The 17,275-nt window shown below is 45.7% G+C and overlaps 1 protein-coding gene across 2 annotated transcripts in view; it reads right to left on the minus strand.

The window, feature by feature from the left end:
- ANTXR2 (ANTXR cell adhesion molecule 2) overlaps positions 1–17,275 on the minus strand; it is a 172,287-nt gene that overhangs the window by 134,194 nt on the left and 20,818 nt on the right. For both annotated transcript variants that reach the window (XM_053256646.1, XM_053256645.1), the window contains exons 4-7: positions 16,221–16,302; positions 15,390–15,494; positions 15,214–15,282; positions 13,982–14,062 (exon numbers count right to left, since the gene is read on the minus strand). In XM_053256646.1, the coding sequence (XP_053112621.1) occupies positions 13,982–14,062; positions 15,214–15,282; positions 15,390–15,494; positions 16,221–16,302 (337 nt within the window). The remainder of the gene's footprint in view (positions 1–13,981; positions 14,063–15,213; positions 15,283–15,389; positions 15,495–16,220; positions 16,303–17,275) is intronic.

Genomic DNA, 17,275 nt, shown 5'->3' on the forward strand with positions numbered 1-17,275 from the left:
CCAGCTCCTTATATGCCTCCTCACAGGCTATGCACCACTCGCCCCCAATTACGGAGCCAACGCCCCTCTTTATTACCTGTAATTGATTACCCCTTACAGCTGTTGCCAAGGCCTCTCCCACTTCTCCTTCCTCCTGCTCAGACCCCCTCCCTTCGGGAGGCATGCTGCTGATGCTATCCTCACATGCCTCCCCTTCAGTCTTATCAGGGCTCAGTTCCTCCTCCACCGGAGCTGAGTCCCTGCCCGTTGGCAGTCTTTCCTCCATCTTTCCCCGGATGCCACCCATCCCTGTGGCCTTGGGCCCTCTCACCACTCCGTCCTCGGAGGTAAGGACAGCCGGCCTCGCCGGACACCACTTTTCAACAAATGTTTCCAAAGCAGTTTACATAAAGAACAAATAAACAAATAAATATAGAGAACAAACAAACAAACAAGAAAGATGGATCCCTGTCCCCACAGACACCAGCAACGGCCACTGGAGGTACTGTGCTGGGGCTGGACAGGGCCAGTTACTCTCCCTCTGCTAAATAAAGAGAATCACCGCGTTAAAAAGGTGTCTCTTTGCCCAGTTAGCAGGGAGGAGTACAGAACTGTAATAAGAGAGGAGTACAGGACTGTACCTTGGCCACTCCAGCACTCCAACTCTCCAGCACCTCCATTAATGACCCCCCAAAACAAAAACAAAATCCGTCCAAATACCACCAAAACACATCCCAACATGGTTCCACATTGCCTCAAGAAGTGTTTCCAAGCAGAAAATACTACCAGAAGTATGAAACGCACACACAGGAACCACAAATGGCCGAAATTCACCCCTGCAATCATTGAAACCGAGTATGAAGTGCAAAATAGCTGAAACTGCAGACACAGAATCGATCATAACCAAAGGCCTGCTGTACTAATGTGTAAGACACACATATACTCAGCTGTGCTTGAAATATCTCCTGTCACCTCAGCAAACATCCTCCAGTGCTCACCTGTTGCGTTAAGGAGATGACTCTTCAGATTTCTATCTCAACACCTCATTGTGCAACTCACTAAACTTGCCTCATCTCCAAATACACTTACAAATGGATCCACCACGACCACCGGTCTAGCAGGCCTCAGATACCTAAGGAATGAAACTCTTGCCTATAAACCATGCTCCTAACAATCCCTTTCTTCTCCCAGAATGCCAGAGACACAATTTACCTTTTTAAAAAATGTAAGGGTGTTTTATTTCAGGAATATCCACTTGGAATCTATCAGAATAATTACAATTACAGGTGTGTGGGTTTTTTTTTAGCTTTTTCAAAATTGGGGCCCTGCTGTGACATCCCCTGCATTTCTTAGAATAATTTGCTGAGAAAGCAGAAAGGGGAAGCAGCTAAGATCTGGGTAATCTGTGAGATCTTGTTTCAGTTCTCTGTTACATCTGTACTCTCAGAGGGGACCAATAATTACAGCTCCTTCCTGAGGTTACGTCAACAGAGCACGCTAATGAAGTGAAACAAAAGAGAGGGAGAGAGGAAGAAAAGGTCCCACCCAATTATTCATTTTACAGGACATAATCCAAGAGATGCACAATGCAATGAACAGCAGCAACATCACACAACCAGACGTTAGCTGGCTGGGTTTTTGTTTTCTAGTCAGGCAGTTGCTTTCACCTCATGGGTGGGTGTGAACCTTGTGCCACTGAAGCCCCTAGGACCACGCCCTAGGACCACGCCCCTAGGACCACGCCCTGCAGACAACAGACAGGGCCAAAAGATGCTGGACAGTTTTTGGAGGCATTAGCATCAGGGCTCAGGGGAGAAGGGAGTGCCAGGGACCTCACCCAGGGGTGGCTGGTATTTACTAGTGATGTGTGAATCTATTCGGATACAAATCTATTTGTACCTGAATCTAGCTGATTCGGGTGATTTGGAGAAAGAACAAATCACCCTGTGGTCCATTGGCTAGATTTGGGTACAAATTAAATCACACCAGATTTGATTCAAGATTTGAATTCCTCCTATTAATTCCCCCGGATTCCCAGCTTTCTTTCTTTTTCTGTTTTTTTAAGCTAAGCTCTAGCCCTTGTAGAAGTGGAGTTATGGAGCAAAATGTGTGGTCACTATTTTTCAAGTGTTTGGATTCTTTGGTGTACAATAACTTTTCCTCAATGAATCCCTTTGAGGATTCATTACACACCTTCATTTCTTCTATTCATTTTGACTATATTTGCACAATGCCAACTGTTAACTGCCATATGCCAGCTACATCACCATCCCACCCACAAGGCAGTTTGGGTACTACTTAGTTTATGTTCTAGGAATTTTTGCAAGTGTTTCAACTCTTTGGTGTCTAATATCCTTTCCTCATAATGCATCCCTATGAGGATTCATTGGAGTCTAAACACCTCAAAAATTCCTAAAATATAAACTGAGTACCCAGTGGCTTGAAGGTTGGGGGTAGTTGGCACATGGGATGCCACTAATTTCACCATTATTTTCTATGGCAGAAATATACAAAATCAGTAAAATAAAAAATTTAAAAATCATTAAAAAATCAACCAAGTGCCCCACTGCCTTGAAATTTGGGTGGTAGGTGGCACCCATGGGGACCTACCCACCCCCCAAATTTGGTGCCCCTAGGACCTTTATAAGTGGTCTGAATCGATCCAAATCAAATCTAGATCGAATCTTGGGTGATTCAGGGGTACAGATTTGGGCACAAAACAAATCAGCGGGGATTCGCTTTGGACACAAATCAAATCAGAAAAATTGATTTGTGCACATCCCTAATATTTACCTATATAGGGAAAAGGGAAGAGGGAATGGCCCCACCATTGGATGAGATAAAGGAGGTCTAGAGAGAGGTTGCCCAGTACACAAGGAGCATCTTGAGGAGAAGCACCTTCAGGAGAGACTACGCTTGGAATGCTGGCCAGCAGGCATCTTTGAAAAGATAGTAGCTGACAAAGCACTTGCATAACAAACACAATTGTGCTAGCTCAAGGCAACAGCATCATCGTACAAAAAAGCGGGGAACTGCGGAATTGCACTATTGTGCTATCGCGCTCCTGCACAAATGTTCCCTCTAAAACAGACAGTGCATGCTGCAGGTTATGCAACTGTGGCACAAGTGCAAGTATGCTTGCAATAGGGCAAGACTAAGCTGGAACACAGGCTCCTGCCTTCGAGCAAGAAGCCACTGCCACAGTTTTGAGCTAGCTAAATGTCCTTCCCCAAATGTTTCATTAGTCAGGATGTCAGCCACTGAAAACAGAAGTATGGGCAGCTGCGCTGTAATAAGCTCAGGTCCAGGTAAGGGGTACCAAATAGGCAATAGTGGGGCGACATCACAATCCTGCTTGTGGATACAAACCAACCAAATTGCTGAAGTCATAGCTGCCTGCTCTCCATTTTTGGAGCCTGGTATGTTGACTGCTGCCGCATTTAATGTGGAGCCAGCAACCCCACCCACCTCCGGAGCACTGATCCTAACAGTAGGTGATCAGATTCTGGTTGGTGAAGCCAGAATTTGAGAGAGTGTTCCACTCCCCACTAGTGTTTCGAGTGGGCATTTGCACTGCGTTTCTGCTCCACTCTTAGGCAACTGCACATGCCTGAATTGCTGAACATGAACAGTAGCTTGCCAAACCATCATGTAGCCCTCGTAAGGGGCACGCAGAGATATACTGGCCAGCTCCATTCCACCGTGTGTGGTCCGGGATGTTTTTAATTCCAGTGGCAACAAACACAAAACACTGAAGCCCGAAGCCAGGCAGGCTGACTGCTAGTCAAGGGCTTAAAATGTTTGCCCATCCGCTTGCCTGCACATGTGCAGACTTCTCCCTGTTCACACTGACTCCATCTACAGTGCCAGAGTCCGTACGATCAAAAACTGGCACCTCTACATGCAACCGGAACCCACAGCCTTCTTTGCCAACAAAGGGCTGCTAGTGCCACACAGTTGTTTAGCCCCTTCAGTATGCTAGACAATGGCCTGAAATTGAGGTAGTTCACACCACCGCCCATTATGGACTGCTCTTAATTCAGGAGCTCTTTACATCCTAAGAAAGCATTACAGGTAGAATGCATCCATCCATTTTTGTGTGTGAAGTCAAAAGGACATGTCCAAATCAATGTCATGACAATGGAAACCCAACTTCTGGAGCCACAGAAGAAGAAGAAGATTAAAAGAAGTATAAAGAGGAAGTGTGATTTGAAAGGAACAAAGCAACTTATAAGAGGAAGTGGTTTTGTCAGAGCATACATGGTGACTTTGCCGTTATTTGTTGCACCAGCTTTAAAGCTAAAGTTTCTCTGAAGGATAATAAAGGGGCCAAGATTTAATCAAAACATCCTACATGCTTTTCTCCACTAACACAGTGAAGCTGTTCTCACAAGCAGCAGAAACTGGGCTAAGGGAGCCCAGCCCAGTTTCTGCTGCTCGTGTGCAGCAATGGGAGCTGTGCGGCTCCTGGCAGAGGAGCAAGCCTGCTTACAGAGCCTGCTGCTTAACCTGGGTTTTGGGTGCGAGCGGGCCCAAAAAACGGCGGTGCTTCCCTTCACCCAAACCCTGGAGCTGCCGGGCGAGGTGCAAGTGGACGGCAGAAGAGCCGCCACTCGTCTGCGTCACAGATCCACCCGCCCAGAGCTCTGGCTGTGATCATCTGCGGGGAAGTAAGCACTTTTGGGCTTCCTCTCCACAAAAGAGGGTAAGCCTTCTCAGGCGATCGTGAGGACAGCTTCAGTAAATGGCTGATTTCGCAATCATTTGACAGATTGTGGGATGGCAACTCTAACTTAGGGTTGCTTGAGATGAATCTTGTGGTGGCAAGCATGACTTGTCCACTTTGCTAAGCAAGGTCCACCCTGGTTTGCATTTGAATGGGAGACTACATGTGTGAGCACTGTAAAATATCTCCCTTAGGGGCTGGGGCCACTCTGGGAAGAGCATCTGTATGCTTGCATGCAGGAGGTTCCAAGTTCCCTCCCTGGAATCTCCAAGATAGGGCTGAGTCTCCTGCCTGAAACCTTGGAAAAGCCGTTGCCAGTCTGCGTAGGCAATAATGAGTGAGATGGACCAATGGTATGACTCGGTATAAGGCAGCTTCCTATATACTCCATGCATTATGAATGATTTGGAACCGAAAAGACTGGTAGCAAACCAGTGACGTGCAAGTGTCAAACATTTGGGAATCCCGGTTGCTTTTAACTTCTGGAATAAAAGCATGCAGAGTTTAAACCCGGCTGGGATGAAATTATTTCTCTTCGAAGGCACTCAGCGCATGCTCAAGGGTGCTCTGAAAGAGGTGGCAGAGCCAAGCCCCCAGCGAGCTCTGGCTCAAAGCATGCTTTAAAACGAACACGCTGAGGAGCAAGCACAGAGTACCCAGACAAGAAGCGGTCGGAGCATGGAGAGGGAGCTGTGCTTTGGAGCTGGATTTTGTTCAGCGAGTTTACTGTATCAGTTATGTAATGCAACTGATAGCAGTTTAGGGGTATCTGACAAGTCCCATCTAAACTGCATGACAAACGTGTGCATGCCCGCACAGGAAAGGGGGAGCAGAGGGGGAGAGAAAGAGGGAGAGAGATAACCTGGAACCTCATCAGTTAAGACACTGCTTACCGACTGCCCCTCTGTGTACCAGAACATTATATGATTTGTAATATGTCAGAGGATGTCAAATTAAGCCTTGTACGATACTGAAGGGTAGGAACACAGAGAGAGTCCCTTTCTAGGCCATGGTTGCTTTAACAACACCACACCGCAATTCCCCGCTCTCTGCTGCTCCTGCGTCGCAATCACATCAAAAGAACATGTTTGCTCTAAATCTCGCAGCAAGTGCAGCTCAAGCATTGGGCTATCCATGTAGATTAAAGGAGAGAGTGATATAATCGGGATAATTTTCCTCAGTACTAACTGAAAGCCTCCCCTTCGTCTCCCCCTTACCGTTTAAGCATTTAGCAGCTCGCTTCCTGGCTTTCCCGGCACACAAACCAAACATATTTCCCTCTTTCAGGAAATGTTCCAATTAAGGAGATTTGTAATTGGTAATCAGATGCTCTTTTAAATGGATTGTACCCTTGCAAAAACGGCACACGGCTGAGCTCCGTACGCGGTGGCTGGCGCTTCTCTTGTCTGACCCCTTCTAGAAATCTGTGCATTCTGCTTCGCTGCACTCCAAGCAGGTGATTGCGAAGAGGAGAGGAGAAAAAGTTTCCCTGCGCATGAAGGATTACGCGGAAGAGGCCTCATGCTAGCTGTTCACCTCCATCACTCCTGAGGCGACCTAGGTGGCACTGCGATACCAACCTTGACTGTTCCTAACCTCTTTGCACGCTGTGCTCAGCAGAAAGAGGTGAACTGCTGCTAACCAACGCCCAAACCCACTCACCCAACACACACAAACACACACCCATGGGGTGCTCTCCCATACTGCACATATTCTGCAGCAAATATCTCCACCACATAAGGCAGCTTCACATGGGATGGAGAGCTAGGAGCCACTGCTTCCTGTAACACACCCATGAGCCCAACTTCCAGTGTCGGGACAATTATGCAGACACTGGGAGTGTCATCCGAAACGGTCGCTGTTGGCATATCCTACCCTACCAGTGTTTTGGAACCTGATATCCATATTTGACGTCAGTTGGCAAACATTGGGTTCCGAACCCCAAATAGAGTAGGATATGCCAACATTTGCAGGTTCAGACAACAGGCTCAATGTTGGCATAGCCATTCTGACACTGAAAGCTGGGCTTACAGGCACGCTTCATAACTGGCAGTTCCCAGTTTTTTCATGTCATGTGAAGCTGCCCATAGACCTGAACTGCTTTGCAACCCAAAGCCCTCAACCACACTGACACAGTCCCACTATGCTCATTATTTTATTTCAGGGTAGGCATTCCAAGCTGTAGGTAAGACCCAAGCACAGGTATCAGAAAGAATAAAGGCAAGGTGTGCCATTGAGTCGATGTCGACTCCTGGGGACCACAGAGTCCTGTGGTTGTCTTTGGTAGAATACAGGAGGGGATTACCATTGCCTTCTCCCACGCAGCATGAGATGATGCCTTTCAGCATCTTCCTATATCGCTGCTGCCCAATAGAGGTGTTTCCCATAGTCTGCAAAACATACCAGCAGAGATTCAAACCAGCAACCTCTGGCTTGCTAGTCAAGTCATTTCCCCTCTGCACCATTAGGTGGCCTATTATCAGATAGAATAGGTCACCGATTATAATTTAAAGAAGGTTTGTTGGCACAAAAGTGGGAAATTAGACATGTACTTATAAAAAATGTTTGTGTATATGACGGATTCTTCCTTTGCAGACAGCTTCAAATATATCAGGGTGGCCAGCTTGAGAGTATCCAGCTGTTGTTGGACTACAGCTCCCATCATCCCCCTCTAAGCCCTCTGCACACAAATTGTGCAAGCCATATGTTCTATCTGGCACATCACAGACTGAAAACATGTGCTTAATTACAGTAATTGGAGTAACCTTCTGAAATACTGGTGATAATCACTTTCGTTCATTCATATTTAATATTAAGCACAAATGAAATTCTGCAGTAATGTAGCCCAACTTCTTCACAAAGAAAAGCTGCATTCTGCAACACAGTAAAATATTCTTATTTCATATGAATGTTGAGCATAGCCCATCTCCTCCCGTGCACACAGCTCAGTCATGGAGCTCAATAAAGGCCAGACGCGTTGCCATGCACCCAGCACAATGTGAGCTTGACCAAGGACAGGTGCAGAGAAGGGACTCAATAGATTCCCTGTGGGGATCCTTCTCCAGCATATGCACACTGCAGCACTCGCAAGATGCAAATACTCATCTGCATATTCTTCATAGTTTACCCTGATTTTTATCAGTCATGGAGGTCATTCATACAACCAAAAACCAAGTGTCCCACCCAGGTTTGGGAGTTCTGCGTGCTCCCAATTTTTGGTTGTGTGAGAGCAAACAACTTGGTAGGAGAAGAGAGAAGTGACTGTGTGGGAGACAGGAAATGGGAGAACACCCTTGTGCTTCCCAGCTTTCATACCCAGCGTTTGACCAAGGCAGGAGAAAAGCGGTCCTATCCAGCTTTCTCTCCTACCTTGATTCCACACAATTACTTCTTCCCTCGTCCTACCGAGTTGTTTGCTCCCACACAACCAAATATTGGGAGCATACACAGCTCCCAAACCTAGGTAGGATACTTGTCCTACCTAGTTTTTGGTTACACAGAAACATAGGAAGCTGCCATATACTGAGTCAGACTACAGGTCCATCTAGCTCAGTATTGTCTTCACAGACTGGCAGCGGCTTCTCCAAGGCTGCAGGCAGGAATCTCTCTCAGCCCTATCTTGGAGAAGCCAGGGAGGGAACTTGAAACCTTCTGCTCTTCCCAGAGTGGCTCCATCCCCTAAGGAGAATATCTTACAGTGCTCACACATCAAGTCTCCCATTCATATGCAACCAGGGCAGACCCTGCTTAGCTAAGGGGACAAGGCATGCTTGCTACCACAGGACCAGCTCTCCTGAAATGACCTCATCGTGTGGAGTCAATGGCACACAAATGACCCAGCTGTTAATCCTACTCTTATTTCATATCTGATGAGGAACCATTTCAAAACAAAAGCACAAAAAGCCCCAACCACTGCAGTCTGATTTCCTCCCTGTACATAAAATTTTGTGTTTTGTTTTGTTTTGTTTTGTTCCTCAAAGGAGTTCAGGGCAGCATAGATGCTTCCCCCGCCGCCGCCACTTTCGGGGCAGGCTTCAGTGAGGGAAGGAGAAGCTGTCACCTCAGGGGCAGGGAAGGGTGTGGCAAATGCTGGGCCCCTGCTACCACGGGTATCCGGTGTCAATGTCTTTCCTTGCCCTGCTAAGGCACACTGTTCATTTACCCCCTCCTCGTCCAACTGGGGAGCACCTCTTATTTTCCCTCCCAGCTGACTTCAGCTAGGAACACCCCTGCTACTACTAAATATAGTGACTGGCCCAGCAAGGTTTGTAGCTAAGTGAGGATTTGATCAACCCACTCTAAACCAAACACTCTATCCACTACACCAAGAACAGTCAGATGTCAGCCTTGTGGGATCTACTTTATTATTTACTAGACCTCTCCGCCAAAGTCCAGCAAGCAGTATAAAGTGCAAAATAGTAATTCATAGACACAACTATGGGGATGTATAAACCAGCTCGAGGTTGAGCCAGTTTGCCATCGAACCGGGCCTGTTCGGTGGCTCACCCTCGAGACAAACTGGGCCCAGTTGGGCTCGGGGGTTCAGGAAAGCTTTTTTTTCCCCTAACAAAAATGGGGGGTGCTGCGGCCGTGGGGGGGGTCTCCGATGGTCCCCGCTCCCACCACTGGCCTCCCCTCAGTCTTTTTTGGGCCAATTCAGCCTGTTTATGGAACCTTTTCAGCCCTCTGCCTGCTCGCAGTGGCCATTCTGAAGGCCACCACACGTGTACACTGGTCCCCCAGTGGGGGGGGGAGTGGAGACCATTGTAGACCCCTCCACGGCCACAGCAGTACCCCAGGGAGGACTAGGGCTGCTGTGCATGCGCACTGCTCCCCCGGTGGGAGGAGTGAGGATTGTTGCAGACCCCTCCGTGGCAGTACCCACTAGAGGCCACCAGACCAGGCAGTAAGATTTGTTTTTTAAAAAAATTCAGAACACCCCTCCGGGGGGGCCCAACCAAGTCCAGCCTTGAGCCAAACTGGGGCCCAGCTCAACGTGCACAGAACCAAACTGGGCCCGGGTCAGTTCGAGTCCAGTTCAATTCGAACCAAACCACGCTTCCCAGTTCCATGCACACCCCTACACAGCTAGGTACAAAATGGTGGCTCAGAGGACAGAGCCAATGACCTACTACATCCCTTGCAATGGGACAGCCAGCATATACAAATATAAATCTACATCCGAGTTACTGCAGAACACAAAACTGTAACACTAGCCAGCAAAGCTAGCTAACAAAGACCAAGTCAAAAACAACCATCTAATGCTCCTATTTTACAGGTGAGGGAGATGAGACGAAGACAGCAGGAATTAGAACAAGAACAGCCATGGCAGAGGGGTTTTCTTCCCCTCGCAGTCTCTCATTGCACTTCTCCAGTCTACATACAGCTATTGCAGTTCTGCTCAAGGCTAAGCAGGTTGCTCACCTCTACACAAAAGGGCTGTTTAAAGATGAGTGTTTCTTAATTCAACTCGTCTTGCATTTTGCAAGAATTAATATCTGCTTTGAAACATCTCTCTGCAGGGGAAACATATACACTCACAAGCCCTGAAATTTCACATTGCCAGAGCGTTTATTCCGCTTGCTCATGAAGCCATACTTCCAGATAATTATCAGCCAAACTAGATCAGTAAACCATTACTGATCGGATAACTACGTTGCCTTCAGCATTTCTTCTTCTTAAGCCACTCCACTTTCCACTTGGATTTATTCATTCTGACAACTCTGCGTTCATTTAAATGCTTTGAAAAGTTGGGAGACGTTAACAATGCCAGAAAAGCTTGCAAAAGTTCACTGGCAGAGTTACAGCAGCAGAGAATGCATGCTGTACACCATTTAACGACTCTACATAATTTTATTCTTTTTTTCAAAAAAGAAATATATAGCAGCTAAATCCTGGCTGCTCCACAGATCTCCCTTAATAAAACATTTAGAAATCGCATTTTTAAGCTCAGAAACAAAAAAATATTGATTACTGTGGCAACATATTACTTTTCTTACATGGCCATCTCTTGTGAAGGCACCTGGGACATCTTAGAAATAGCACCAAACAAAGATTCTTTGAGCTAATGTCCACTTTTAGAAAATGCAGTGGGGGAGAAGGAAGGGTGATCATAGAATGAGGTTGGGCAGGGTAGAATGGCAAAAGATATGCCATGAAGAAGGTTCAGTTTTCCAATGATCCACTAATTCACTGTAACACAATGAGGTCATTCACACAATCGAAAACTGTGTTCTACCCAGGTTTGGGAGCTGTGTGTACTCCCAATTTTTGATTGTGTGGAAGCAAGGTTAGAGGAAAACCTGGGTAGAAGTGATTGTGTGGAAGCAAGGTTAGAGGAAAACCTGGGTAGCTTTTTCTCCTACCTTGCTTCCACACAATCACTTCTACCCAGATTTTCCTCTAACCTTGCTTCTACACAATCAAAAAATGGGAGTACACACAGCTCCCAAACCCAGGAAGAACACAGTTTTCGATTGTGTGAATGACCTCAATGTGACATACAATTAAGATGCACTTTTATTTCCTTAGAAACTGTACTAAAGCATTAGAACTTCACATATATGGACTTCTGGCACAGCAGCAACCACTGACGTGTATCTTGGACTGAGCGCATTAATGTTCCTGTAATCTACCGGCAGCCTCCAGTGCGAAGAGGTAACTCCCATCCCATTCGCATTTCAAATATCTTCAACCGCCAGTGACTAGCAGAATACATTTCATCAGAGTAAATATATGCACAGGTTATTTAATTTGCAAAAAGGAAAAAGAGAGAAAGCTGATCTGCCTGGCTTGTAGGTATTCCAGAAGCATCTGGATGGTCACTGGGGAAAGCAGGAAGCAAAGGTCCTTTGGTCTGATCCAGCAGGACTTTTCCTATTTACATTTGCTGCAGAATTCAGCTTTCCTTGATGCAGAATTTTGATTTTTTTCCCCCACTGTACTTTTTTTGATTAAACTCAATCCTTTTTTTAAAAAACCCAAAAACCTCCAGCTTTTAAGGACTGTAACTGGTAGAATAGATCAGGGATACTCAACATTGGGTCCCCAGATGTTATTGGACTTCAACTCCCATAACCTCCAATTGAAGGCCACTGTGGCTGGGGATTATGGGAGTTGAAGTCCAATAACATATGGAGACCCAGCGTTGAGAATCCCTGGACTAGATACTTTGCATGCAGAAGATCCCAAGTTGGTTCTGCCCTGCTCCCCATGCAATAGTATCACTCTTCACCTGGGATGCTGCAACCTAAGCTAGGATAAAATAAGAAACATGGAGCTGCTAGAGGAGCCATACATAGCTCAGGGGTAGAGTGTATGCTTTGCATGCAGAAGGTCTCAGGTTCAATCCCCATCATCTCCAAGGAGAGCAGAGGAAAGACTCCTGTCAGAAACTTTGGAGTGCACTCCTACCCAACAGGATAGTCACTCCTCAGCTAGATGGACTAAAGGTCTCTCAGTATAAAAGAGGTTCATATGTTCAGCTGCCACACCACAGATCTTCTTAAGCACAGTAATATTCTAATACCAAGAGCCCTAAAACATTTGTTCTACCCGCCATCTGCATATCTTAGATTTCAACAAGCAAAAAAAAAAAAAATGGAGCTTAATTTAAAAAGTCTGTTTTAGGAATTAAACACTGTCAATATGCTTTCCCTCCAAAATAGATCTCTTATTATACGTAGATATATGTAAATGCCATCTCTCATCTTTGCAGCATTTATTTCATATTTAAACTGAGATATTATCCTAAAATTGTATAATTATTTTATTTTATTTTATTTCTATACCGCCCTTCCAAAAATGGCTCGGGGCAGTTTACATTAAAACAACACGAAAATCAATTAACTGTTAAAATCAAAAACTGTGAAAACAACATAAAACTATTCTTCAAACAATTAAAACAGTTTTTAAAACCCTGGAAAACCAGGCCAAACCTTTACAGTTTAAAAACAGAGTCCATTAGGTGAGAAAGGGATAAAGTAACAAGTAGCTCAGGATTTATAGTGCACGGCAGATACAGCGATGTCTTGGATGTAGTGATTCCCAAGCTTTGAGCTAGGCAATGCTAGGCATTCTTGCTTTCACTTTTATTTGACCACGTTTCCATTCATATGGCCATTCAACCAGGCCAAAGGAAGTGAAACTGTTGCAGGAAGTCATGCTACAAATTGGTTGCCATGCTGCACGTCTCCCAATCAAGAATGAATCTGGGTACTCATTTTAGTGCAAACTCATTAACTGCACAGCAGCTGAGTGCATGGTGAACAGATTATCTGACTGCTTCGAACACCCAGAACCCTGCTAAACCTAAAATGCCACAGACAATACATGTAAAGAATCAGAAGACAAATCCAGCTATCTAGACATCATGGCTTTACATACATTGGCCACATCCGGTGTGGACGACTGCAACTGCAAAACCTGGGACCTTCCTTGAAAAGTGTTTAGAAACGACAGCTGGTACAGAATGCCGCTGCCAGATTGCTGCCAGGTATCCATTATATGGAGCACACTACGCCCTTTTTATAATTTGATCTGTACTGCTTCTCAATTTCTTTCTGTGCCCAATTCAAGGTGCTGGTCATGAAAAAGCCCTACATAATTTGGGTCCAGGGTATCCGAGGATCGCCTTACTCCATGAGGCTGCCAATCCACTGAGGTTTTCAGAGGTGTTTCTGCTCCATGACCCACCACCAACAAAAGTCAGGTTGATAGGTACTCAAGGCTATTGTGATGGCTGCACCCAAGTTATGGAACTCTCCCCGCTGAGGAACCCGTTTGGCTTCATCTCTTGCTGCAGAAGCATTTCTTATTGCTCCAAATTATGGGGTTCTTATAAAGGAGAAGCCTGGACTACATCACTGGCCAGATGACTATGAAATACCAGAAGGGCTGCTTCTGTGGGTTGACATCTTTGCCATGAGCCTAAGTCCATCTGCAGCTTGTCCCCCACCTCCAGACTCCCCTGCCCCTAGAAAGTGACTTGCCTGGCTAACTGGGTAGATAAAGAAGGCAATACCACAGTAACACAAACCAAGCAGCAGCAGCAAAATCCACTAGATACAGGAGACAAATACATTGAAAGAAGTAAGAAAATGGTCACATCATCTGATTTCTTTCAGCATGCTGGGCCTTGGTTGTTAACCCACAATCAAGTGCTCATGCTAGAAAGAGAGCCAGAAACTTGTCATCAAAAAGGAGAAGTCACACAAGTAAATAAAACCTCATAACCTTTAGTTAAAAGTTCAGTGAGATGTGTTTTCTAGAACTCACAGAATTAATTATCCCTCCGAGGGCTTGGAATCCTTCCTTGACGGGGAAGACGTGCTCTTTCGAATCGGCTATACTTTCAAGCTAGAGAAGTAAAAGCAAATACATTTGGCAAAGTCAGACATGCTGCCTTTCTAAAAACAAAACACAGGTGATGGCAGGGATCCAAAGAAGAGGAATGCATGCACAGGGGAGAACCACACAAGCAGTCAGAACTTTGCTTGCTGTCCTCTTTGTAGCTGTCACCACAGCAGAAGAAGCAAGAAACTGCTCAAAGGAAGCTTGTCTTTTCAGCTGTGGAAAGGAGGTCCAAGGAGACAATCCTGAGCTAGATCAACCGATGGTCTGACAATATAAAGCAGTTTCATATGGTTATGAGTCCCAGGATTGGTCTATAGTTCTGGGAACGAGGTGGTGGAGTTGTTGTGCCACATCAACTTGCAGGAGAGGAACACATTTATTATTCTAAAGAATACTGATATTATGCTTTCAACAAAGAATTTCTCAAAGCAGTTTACATAGAAAACCCTGTCCCAAAAGGGATCACAATCCAAAAAGAAACGTAAGGGAGGCACCAACAACCACCACTGGAGGGATGATGGTGGGGATGGATAGAGCCAATTGCCTTTCCCCTGCTAAATATAAGGCAATCACCACTTTAAAAGATGCCTCTGCTCAGTTATCAGGGCAGCCAATCAGTTCTCTGATTGGCCCTGTCTCGAAGCATGTTGGGATTAACCACCCGTCAACTTAGGATGCCCTCCCCATGCCTCGGAAAAACAAGAAGAACGCTCTCCTATGTGAAAGATTCAGTGCAAATACAAAGCTAACAAGGAGCTGGCCAGCCTATAACCATTCTCCTTGATGTGCTGTATTTTAAATGTGTAAGACAGGATTCTCAACCTTGGTTCCCAGATGATGTTAAGGCCACTCTTGGTAGGGATGATAGGTGTTGTAGTCCAACAACATCAGGAGACCCAAGGCTGAGAACCCCAATGTAGAGAGTTTTGTTAACATAGGGAAACATTAAAAAACAATATCACCTAACTGCACCTAGCACTGCCCACTCCATCATCTGAAGCTTCTGCTACCCCATTCTGCTGTATGTGTAGGCCAGGCCTCAGAAAGGTGTTTCTAACATGAAAAAGCACCCAAGAAAATCTGGGGAAACTATCAACTATGTATTTATGGTTTTGAAATGGAGCATGGAAAGTATCTGGAAAAGATTCCCCTACCTGTTCTTGGTTAAAATCAAGGACTCCAACGCAGTAAACTCTTGCTCCCAATTTCCTGGCAGAGTCTGCCTGTTCCAGCAAGAAGGGGACAAGAAACAGTCTATGTATTTGCCAGAATATAACAGACATGTGAGAGCTGAACTAACCAGGAGGTGCCGTCTCCATTCGGCACTCACCTCTTTTTCTGCATATTGTGGTATAAGGCCTTGCAACCTTCCATCGGTCAGAGCAATGATGATGCTGCTTGTCTTTGCGCCTTTTTCCGAAATTTGTTGATTTGCCTGGAAAACGAAAAAGAATGCATGTGGTCACAATTGAATTAGGGGAAGAAAGCATTAAAAAAATCGGAGACAAGATGGGGACTGTACAAACTATCGATTATTATTTGTGACAAGCTAAAGGCCTATCAAGTTAGATGGGCAGGGCAAGGGGGAGAGATGGAGATTTCCAGTCCTTTCCCCAACACAACTGCCTCCTGCACCCTGGTGATCCTAGTACCTACACCAAAGAACGGATTTGCCCCCTTTCTCAACTGTGCGGGGGCATGCACAGAGGCCAGGTACGTGCCGGTGCCACCGCATGTGGGCTGCTGGGGGAAGGGGAGCATCACCGCAGCAGGAAGCTACCTGGGGCAGTGAGCACGCAGGTAAGGACCTGCTTACTTACTTTTAAAGGTGTCACTCGCCCTGCCCCCTACTGTGCCTGTGTGCCCCCGAACTGGCTGAACCAGTTCATAGTTGGGCCAAACCAGAACAAAACAGTTCATGGAGCCACAAACCGGTCCAAATTCAGACAGGTGCACAAACCTCGGTTCGTGTACATGCCTAGTGAACATAAACACTCGTGTTAGGGGGTGAGTTTCAAAACATCATGGTGAGATTTTTTTGGTGGTTGTAACATTTGATTCAAAAAAAGACAAACAACAAAAAGGCTCACAATCGATGAAAGTGGTTGAACAGAGAAAAATTGTGCAGCTGATTGAAAAGAGGGGGAGAAACAAAACTTACTTCTTGTAATCCTAAATGTATGTATGTATCACCTTCTGGCTTAACATTACGCAACTCTTCAAGGCCCCTCCTAATTTCAGTTCTGAAAATAAGCAGAAAACAAACCAAAAGATTAAAGACACTGTAAAGCAGCAGTATTTCACCCTTCTGTTGGCTTCTGATCGACACTGATCAGCGCTGAAGTAACACTTTAGGCAACCCGCATGTCTGCCTTTGCTTTGCCACCAACTACCCTGTGTTCAGTCCAGGGTCCCAATGCCCTGCCATCCTCAACTCTTGAATTGTCCGATGTTACACCACTGCTCCCTCATTCCTGAACCTAGGTATTGATTAATTCATTGATTAAGTGCCATCAAGTCGGTGTTGACTCTTAGCAACCACACAGATAGACTCTCTCCAGGATGATCTGTCTTCAGCTTGGCCTTTAAGGTCTCTCAATGGTGCATTCATTGCTGTCGTAATCGAGAACCTAGGTATTACCTTAACACAAAGCTGGACCGTGGTTCTTCTCAGCCTTGAACAGGAAATGCCCTTTCAGATAATACAATGCTCAATATGTGGATAGAATGAAAGCACATGTATAAAGTGGGCCTAGAAATCCACACTTTGAAGCAGAAAGGTTGTGCCCCTAAAAAGGCAGAACTGGTGTGGGGGGGGTGGAATTAGAGCGTATATATACACACTTTCCATATTTGTGACGGTGGTTTGGTTTGCAACTTTAGGATTTTTGAAGTGCTCTTGAGTGGCCCCCTTTCCTCCTTCTGCAGTTTAAAAGGTAGATTGGAGAAACTTGTACAAAGCCATTTAGATTTGTACTGGCAGTCCTGGCTGCAACGGAAGACATGCTGTGCGCTATAGATGGCAGCTGAGCGAGTTACGTAAAGTTAATGCAATCTGTTTAATCCAAAATATTTTACACGCGGCGTCTATTGAAAACAACTTGAAACTGATTATGTACGATTTCAGATTACAAAGCAGACACTTTGTGCTTGCCAGGAATGAGTGGCAGCATGTCCACAGGCGCCGGCAGTTCTGCTGCCAAGAAACAAACGACA

Source organism: Hemicordylus capensis, chromosome 5 (assembly GCF_027244095.1).
Source record: "Hemicordylus capensis ecotype Gifberg chromosome 5, rHemCap1.1.pri, whole genome shotgun sequence".
NCBI classification, from domain to species: domain Eukaryota; kingdom Metazoa; phylum Chordata; class Lepidosauria; order Squamata; family Cordylidae; genus Hemicordylus; species Hemicordylus capensis.